Below are 8797 nucleotides of genomic sequence, written 5' to 3'. Positions count from 1 at the left end.
CTCATACATTTTAATTCATTAAAATATCATCACATGTGCAGTGAAGATAATCAACTAATTTCACGAGAAGTGAGAGAACATCAGAGATTGGAACTAGGCAGGAGCAGTTTACACCTTCTAGAACAAACAGAGTTTAATAATCGAAAAAGTCAGGACTCACCTCGTTATGTTCTTGTTATAAAAAATATGTCTTAGCTAATGTTTAAATATAGATAACCAAAGTTACAAACAAATAAAACCCCCAGTTTTGCCAATAAATTAAAAAAAAAAAAAGCAAAGTGGTTAAATGGTTAAAAGTTTAGACTGTTAACCTCATGTGGTATATTTGAGGATGTGCACTGAAAACAGATAAACTATTTGATACCAGAATTTAGATTTCCATTTTCTTTATGATTTTTGTATGATGGTGATTTCTTCCCCACCCCCATAAGACCTTACAAATCTGTTTATCCTGAATCTGAATAGGTGTCCCTTGTAATTTGGATGTCTTATTAGATAGAACTAATAAGTATATTGGGTTTCTGGACATTCTTCAAATATCTGGGATTTAATTCCATATTTCCTGGGGCATTGACGAGGAGGAAGGAATATTATGAATTAGAGTTTGGGTTGCAAGTTGGGTATTTGAAATATAAATGGAAGTAATTCATTAGCAATGGCCCTTGTTACTATTCTTTTGCCAAGGTAGTTTATAAGTAAGGGACTGCCCATAAAAGAGCTTGTTACATTTCCTCTCTTGAATATGCATGACTCTGCCATACTGTATTCTGCCACTAATAAACCTGATTTAATGTAATAAATACTCAAATGAGAATTAATGATACCATGGTAGAGGAGGAATAAGCTGATAGGTTTGTCTATATTTTCTATCAGGCAAGACAACCAAATTTTGATACACATTTTAAATTGATTATTAACAGGTGACAACCAGATAAACTAGATATATATTTGTTTTGGGGAGACTTTTAAAATGTTTCTCCTTTAGGTTTTGAATTCACAATTTTTTCCCACACCTCCTTGGTAAATAATAAAATATTTATTATCTAGACTGAGTAATATGACATGGAACCACAAACTGCACATGTCTAATTTATAACAAATCTGTTTCCTTAATGTGTGGAAGGAAATCTGAGGATAGTTCTAAGGGTTCTTGTCTGCTTTCAGTGCTATCTTCTAGTCATACCGAAGACAACACCTCTCCAGATGGGTCTTTCCCCTTCTTCTCCTCACCTCGGTCAATGTCAGTCACGTGCACCACTCCAGGTTTTAGAATCAAGTCGTCAGTCTCTACCTGACTCCTGTTGTCCTCCACCTCCATGTAGCTCCCTTTTGTTTGCTGGGCAGCTTTGCTGAAGGCTTCTTTAAAACGACGTTTGAGTTCGACATCTGGACAGAAGACATACTCATAAAGTCCACCAGCAAGGACAGCTCCTATTATTGGTCCAACCCAGTATATCTGGGGGAAAGAGAGAAGAATTAAAGAGTTTAAGTAGAGAAAAACTATTCCTTTGAACAACTCATGAATATAGAATTTAGCTGGTTTAAATTAAGAGAGGGTCATGTATGGTCACGTATTAGAAAGTACATCAAATCCATATCAGAGATCCATATTTTGCTAAATAACTTTTGAATAGAAAATAAGAAAAAAAACCTGTTTTCTCTTTTCCTGCTTTAATTACATTCTTTCCATTTTCTGATAATCCTTAAAGTAAAGATAGTTCTTTTTTGGTGGTACTGAAAATTAAGGAGACCCTAAGAAGTCTTCAACTAAAATAGAAAAAAAAAAAAAAAAAGAAATTCTGGAGAGTACTTACCTTAGTTTCTTAATATTGTTATTTTACATTGGTTTTCTGCATAATCACGGTCATAGTCAAGATTTTATCATTTGGAGTGTTAGTTATTCAGTACAGCATGATAAATAAGATCCCAGCTCCACAACTTAGCAATTTTGTGAGTGTTTGCATCAGTTACTTCTTAAATCTTAATTTCCTCATCTGCAAAATGGGGATTGTAATAATACATACCTCATGGGTTGTCAGGATTAAACTGAAATAATACTTGTAAAATTTTTAATAGTTCAATTTCATAGTAACCTGCTCAACTCCATGTTTCCTAGACAAGTTAAAGATGAATTGACCAGCTTGGCTATAAGTCATTTTCATTTATGTTACGTGCTTTTCCTTTCTAAAATTTGGTGATTTAATTGAAAACCTAATGGTTTGTTCATTATTTTTCTCACAGAGTGCTTTCATCCCATGGTTCTTATGATGGTGAGTTGGCGAAAAACCCTGTACTGAGATTTGGGTGATGGTTAGCCGAAGATTAGCAATTCTGTAGGATTTTTAATTCAATAAATGGAAGCTTTTATCATATTGCTTATATGTCTAGAATAAATTAAGTTTTGAGTTTGGGAGAAACTTCAACAGTTGCTTTAGAGCACAGGTATGCTGCAGAATATTAGAAATTCATTCAATAGATTCACATGGGCAACAGAAACCCCGTTTATTGAGCACTGTTTCTGAGCCAGCTTAGCCCTTTTCTCATATTAACTCATTTAATTCTAACAATAACTTTTGAGGTAAATATTATTATCTCCACTTTATGAGTAAGAAAATTCTGAGAGGGTAAGATGCTTACTTATTATTTCATGCTTAGCAAATGGATGAGCTGGGATTTCAGGTCTGTCTGCATTCAACCTCTCTTGAACTATATAGCCTGTTTTTGACTACACTATACTTCTCTCGTTTGAAAAAAATATGATGAATGCTTCTGGCTTAAGACACTCTCTGGTAATTAATATTGCAGCCTCTTCATTGCAAAATCAAAAGAAAATTCAAACTTTAAGCTGAAGCTGAACACGTATACTTAACAAGGAAATGGTTGGTAGAGTGGCCGCAGGAACCAAGTTCCTTATCATGAACACAAAAGAAACCAAGTGCAAGTTTACCTTCTCTATGCCCTTTCAAAGGAGCCTTCCTCTGAATGTCTTTACTCTTTGTTCCTTTGGCAAGATGTCCTTAGATATGTTCTGTTCCACAAGCTACAAATCTCACAAGAAAGACTTGGGACTGCTAAATAATCATACTTCTTTGAAACACCTACGAACAAAACATCTAGCTGCGTGCTCTCAAAAATAAATCTCAATTTCAAGTTGCTATTCCAAAACAAAGTCATAATGTATTTTAAAAAAACTTTTGAAGTTTATAAAAGTGAAGAATTTTTAGTGCTAAAAATATAGGAAATACACATAAGTATAAAGAAGAAAACTAAAATAATGTCATCAATATTTTGGTGTTATTTCTAGTCTATCAATCAATCAATCTATCTATCTATTGGCAAATAAACTTTGACTTAGTTCTAAATTTTAGCATTTTTAGTTCTAAATTTCACACACCGTTGTGAAATAAACATTCATTTTGAGTAGGTTTAAGTTCATTATGAAATAACAAGAAGGCGAAAACTTTGATTCAAGCAACAATCTTATTTTTCCTAGTCTTTAAATTATAACTAGCTTATTACAACTAACAAGTAATTAATAAAAACGTACTTTTATCCACATTTTAAAGTCTTTACATATAAAATGAAAAGTCATATTTTTCTAATTTTTAATTATAAAAATAGTTTGAATTAAGGAAGTTGGACTAAAAGTTGTACTTTATCATAAGATCTATATATTGGCCATTAAACATTTCCATTCCTCTTAATGTGGCAAATCATCTGAGACATAAATTTTGAAATATCGGTGGCAAAATGATCAATCTCTTGGATAGTATTGTTGACTGAGTCTTTGCCTGTCTGAGTCCAAAATCTTGCTTTTGAACACTGACTCAAAGGCTGTTATTTAATAGTGTAGATTACTTGTAAAAATTTGGTACACTTTTCTTAGAACTGAATGCACGTTGCAGTGGTGCAATTTCTTCTCATTTGCAATGTACTCCATGATCGAGTGGTTGTGACTGGGTCAACAACCCCTGTATGCATGAGATTGAAACACAAGTGACATAGTCATAAATTAAAAGTTATAAAATAGCATCACAACATATACATGACAATAAAACAGCTCCATTTGAGGCTGGCTTACATATGCCTCATATTTTTATTGATTATGGAAAATTTATGTGTGAATGGCATTCAACACTACATTTGTCATTTAAGAAATTTAAATTCCTTTTTTTGTAAGATGAAATTGAAATAAAATTGGTTGTGATGTTTGAAAATCTGCTCTCCAGAAGCATTGCTGCCACTTTAATAAGTAGATTAAACATGAGACTGAAAAGTACACCTTTTCTGAAAGTCATTTATTTTTTGAGCTATGGTTATGGTGATAATAGCGTAAACATTTGTACCATTTATTCCTCATCATCTGCAGTTCAAATGCTTCCAATTCACATACTATTAATTGGGTTCCTGGTTTTGTAAACAAAAAAAGGTAAATATTTTCGCTATGGGCAGTGCTTTAAAGCATTTCTTTTGTTTTTTTCTTCATCCTCTTTTTTACAAGTATATTTTCTGTTATTGTCAGGAAGCCTTTACTTTCAATTATTTAAAAACCATATTCACTACACTATCCTGATTTTAACTTGTTCCACATAGGCAACCTCCATGTACAGTACATTCTGTGGCAGTCCATCAGATACAGTGCCCAGAGCAGTGATAAACAAAATAAAACAAAAAACAAAAACTATTACTGAAGGCCCAAAACAGATATAAGATGAGATGTTTTGCAGCAGATCTGTGCTAGTCTCTCCTTAGTTTTTATGAAAGATGTAATAAAGTGGGGGCTCAAGGTTGGGAGGAAGTAAGAGAAACTAGTGAGCAAAATGATGGAAAAAAAAAGCTTCATGCGTAATTGTCCTCAACATGATATTTACCCAGTGGTTTTCCCAATTTCCCATGATAACTGCGGGTCCAAAAGATCGGGCGGGGTTCATGCTAGCACCAGTGTAATTGATCTGTAGGGTAAAAGAAAACAATTTCAGACATTACTGAAACAGGGCTACTAACAGGTATCATTCATTGCAACTTGCTACCATTTGCAATGGTAACTAACCAAGAAACTGTGCAACTGTTAAGATGTTAGCAGCCAGATCAGCATTCTCATCACAAAGTTAGTAAAATAATCACCTAAAATGGACAGATGTGACTGGATACTAAAAACTACAGCTGTAAAACACATTTCCAGGCCAGCTCTAGAGTGAGGATAAATGAAATAGATCAATTATTTAAACAGACTTGGAAACTTACTGCAAATAAATGTCCAATTGCAACAGAAAATCCAATTGCTAAAGCTATTGAGCCAGTGACATCGGTTCGTTTAGAATCACAGCTGGCAAAAATAGTAAACACCAACTGAAATGTGATTATCAACTCCACCAGGAGACCGTGACCAGCGGTAAGATTTCCATGAACCTAGAAAGAGAAAAACATCATTTGGGTTGAAGTAAGAATATCTTTTCTATGATAACATATCACTGGGAAAGGCATATTTTATCCCTGTAAAAACTGATGGTCGAGTTTTCTATTTTACCCTCAATTGAGGCCCTACTCCCCCACCCCCGAAAAAAGAAGAAATAAATTTCCACTCATTTTGGGCCATGATAGTTAGTTAATTACTCCTACAATTACCAAGTAGGAGTTTATATTGAATGTCCTTTTCTACAAAGGAAGCAAAATGGGCTGCTGCTGCATTTAACTTATAAAAGAGTGTCTTGAGAGTCTTATAATTTTATAAGGCAATGATTAAATCTATTCATTGGGTTTAAATTAATTAATATATATTTTAGTTAAAATTTAAACCGTGTGTGGTTTTTTTAATCAGCCCTGCTACTGAGTTAACAAATGATATTCCTAATCAGCTAGCTAAGAAGCAAACTAGGATCAAATGCCAATTTACTTTTTTAAGTGTGACTCTTAATGTAGATCATTTAAAATCTCATGAACATGACAAGAAACAAGTTGTTCCTTCTGCTAGTGAACCAACAAATAATTGTAATAAAAATGTCTCATGCTAAATATATGGTCAATTCAGTCACTGGGATGGGCGAAAGAGAGAGAGAGAGAGAGAGAGCCAGAGAGAGAGACAGAGAGAGAGAGAAAGAAAGCCAACACAATTTTTGTGTCACGCAGACTTAGTAATATTCAAGTCACTCAAGAGCAAACAATGATTTCATATAGATACAGTCAATGTTGCCAGAATTATTTTTTACCCTTATCAAGAATCATCAGAAATTCCCTGGGAATAAATTAGCAATTTAAGGAAGGTCTCTCAGGTCACCAGGGTGTCATTGAGTAGAGTCTGCAAGAAACCTGGAATCCTAGTTTGAAAATAAAAGCTAAAGATGCTACCGTGGTGACCCCTAAGCCCCCCACCACACTGGGAGGTGTGACGAGGTAGAGAATCCCCGCTCCGATGATGGCGCCCAGACACTGGGCTGCGATGTAGAACACAGACTTGGCGATGCTAATCTTCCTGGTGCACACCATGGCCACCGTCACAGCAGGGTTGATGTGGCCGCCACTGATGTGGCCGAAGCACTGCACCATAGTCGCAATGCTGAGTCCGAAGCAAAGGGAGATAAGGACCATGTCGACGGGTAAGGGCTTTTCGGTTCCACCCCAGTTGATGGTGGATCCCAGGCTGAGGAGAACAAAAATAAGCATAGCCAGAAATTCCGCTGTGACTGCCTTCCAGAAAGCTTGAGTCCAGACCCCTTTGAAGGCCACCATGATGCTTTCTCTTCTACACAATGGTCCACACTTACTGAAAAGAAAAACAAAACTGCATCAAAAGCTACCAAACCAAGGTTTATGAGTTCAGGTGAAGACACCAGACTTGCAATCTTGCCCTACTGTGGGTGACGGCCCCCCAAAGGTTATTTGCATACGAAGAAAGAATGCTACCGGAAAATCTCTTTAATTGATTGTCTTCTTAATTAATAGTCAGTAGATTGTTATTCTAGTTTCTTTGATTTAATATTCAAAGATTCAACTTATCTGAATTATCCCTAGAATGGAAAATGTCAAATCAAATTCCTTAAAGAATTAAGAATAGAATATGTTTACCGTGCAGTTAATTCCCTCAGAGCAAGTTTTTAAGTTTCAATGTACTTTTTAATATGCCATTTCTATTTTGAACATAAAGCAATAAGACAGGGAGGGTTTTCTTCAGTTTTGTTCTTTATTGTTCAAAAATGGCTTTTCAGGGCTCCAATTCTCCCTCCCCTCTCTCCCAGTCTCCCAGAGACTCTAGATTAAAGAGAGACCTGCCGGGAAGCCAGGAATGCTGTAAATTTGTCTCTCCAGAAGGTAAATTCCTTGGGGAGAGGTGAGCTCACGGTGACTGGCAGGGGCGGTGGGATCAGGCAGCGCCGGAGCCGGGACGGGGACACCCCTCCCCCTCCTCAGACAGAGGGAGGAGTCCTAGCGACGCTGTGCGCCACTCCGGTCCCGACGCGCGGCGCTAGGAACCTTCGCCCTCGGGCCCCAGGGAAGCTGGAGCGCCTCTCAAAAGGCGGGAGAGTGGCCACTCTCGGGCAGGTTCCAGGCTCGCGGGCGGCCAGGTGGACAAACGGAGGCCGGTCAGCCCGGATCTGCGCCCCTCACCCCGCTCCCGCCCGCCCCTGGTCTCCGCGTTGCTTCTGCAGTGTTAGGGGACAGTCCCTCCTCCTGCCTGTTCCTCTCTCAATCCCTGTCGTTACCCCTCAGATAAACTCCCAAAGAGATCTTGGAGGCCCAGCGCATGCAAGCAGAGACCCAGGCACCCTGCCCGCCCTTCAGGGGCAGCCAAGCGCAGCTGACAGCGAACGAGGCAGACCTGCGGAAGGCAAGTGTGCAAAGGGGGTGTGGCAAGGGAATTGTGGTCCTCGAAGTAGAAGCCTCCAACTGTAGTTCTCTAGTTTCTTCGTGGTGGCTTTCTCTTACTTCAGCTTGGCCCTAGAAGACAGGCATGTTTCTACGTGGAGGAGCTTGTGTGTGTTTGGGGGCGGGGTGAGGCTTAGTGCCGGGAAGGGAGTGAGGGAGGATGAGGAGCAGAAGGGCTCCCTTTGAGAGTGAAGACACTTTCTTCCTCCAATCTATTTTCCTCTTACTGCCTGAAGATCTTTGGAGTTGAGAAAAGGATAGGGTTTGAGGATATGAATGCCAGCTGCTCATTCCGGAAAGAACTGACTTTTACCCACTTACCCCATTATTCAAGACATTTGCCCTTATCCTTTGCCTGTGAATAGCAGGAGGCGTGAAGGAGTATGGAGAGCATTTAGCAGGGACTCTAATCACAGAGGACTATAAAAAGAGTTAGGCAAAAAAGCCAAGTATTTTAACAGATTAGAGTTATTGCAGCTTTCCCCTTGATATATTACTGAATGACCCATTATTCGCTGTCCCCCCATTATTCACTGTCCCCAGGAACTGGGTTCTGGATGAGCAGTGGGGAAATGCTCTGCCAAAAAGGGCTAGGAGAACTCTCCCTTGACCTTGAGGATCTCTACTCAGCCTCTGGTTCGATATGGGGCTTTGCTTCAGAGTTGGAACGAGAAACTCATTTTCTGCCCAAGCCCAGGTGGCTCCAGAAGGGGAACAGCCAGCACTGTCCCAAGTGTCTGCTGCCCAAATGAACGCCTCTAAGTGAATCATGTAATTATGAAAAACCCCAGCTGGGAGGACAATGACATCACATTCCCCAGAGGAAGAGAAAATAAAGAGAGAAAAACAGCACTTGGAATGGGGCAGGGAGGGTGCCCTGGGAGAGACATTAAAAATGTCCCAAAAGGAAAGAAACTCAACTCACAAACTGAAAAAG

General features: G+C 38.4%; 1 protein-coding gene across 2 annotated transcripts; it reads right to left on the bottom strand.

Moving 5' to 3' along the window:
* Window positions 1-1016: 1016 nt before the first annotated feature.
* On the bottom strand, window positions 1017-6755 carry AQP4 (aquaporin 4). Of its 2 annotated transcripts, XM_011360395.1 has the most exons (4): window positions 6346-6755; window positions 5245-5409; window positions 4872-4952; window positions 1017-1456 (listed from the first exon to the last, which is right to left on the bottom strand). In XM_011360395.1, exons 1-4 carry the CDS (start codon window positions 6724-6726, stop codon window positions 1178-1180), a joined length of 906 nt encoding a protein of 301 aa, XP_011358697.1. In that variant the 5' UTR covers window positions 6727-6755; the 3' UTR covers window positions 1017-1177. The 2 variants fall into 2 exon arrangements, with proteins under 2 accessions (XP_011358697.1, XP_023386614.1); XM_023530846.1 differs by lacking the exon at window positions 4872-4952 and having other exon boundaries at window positions 1178-1456; window positions 6346-6754.
* Window positions 6756-8797: the final 2042 nt, after the last annotated feature.

This window comes from Pteropus vampyrus, unplaced genomic scaffold (assembly GCF_000151845.1).
Source record: "Pteropus vampyrus isolate Shadow unplaced genomic scaffold, Pvam_2.0 Scaffold55, whole genome shotgun sequence".
Classification (NCBI taxonomy): Eukaryota; Metazoa; Chordata; class Mammalia; order Chiroptera; family Pteropodidae; genus Pteropus; species Pteropus vampyrus.
The sequence above is the reverse complement of the archived record's forward strand: the minus strand, read 5'-3'. Positions and strand labels throughout refer to the sequence as shown.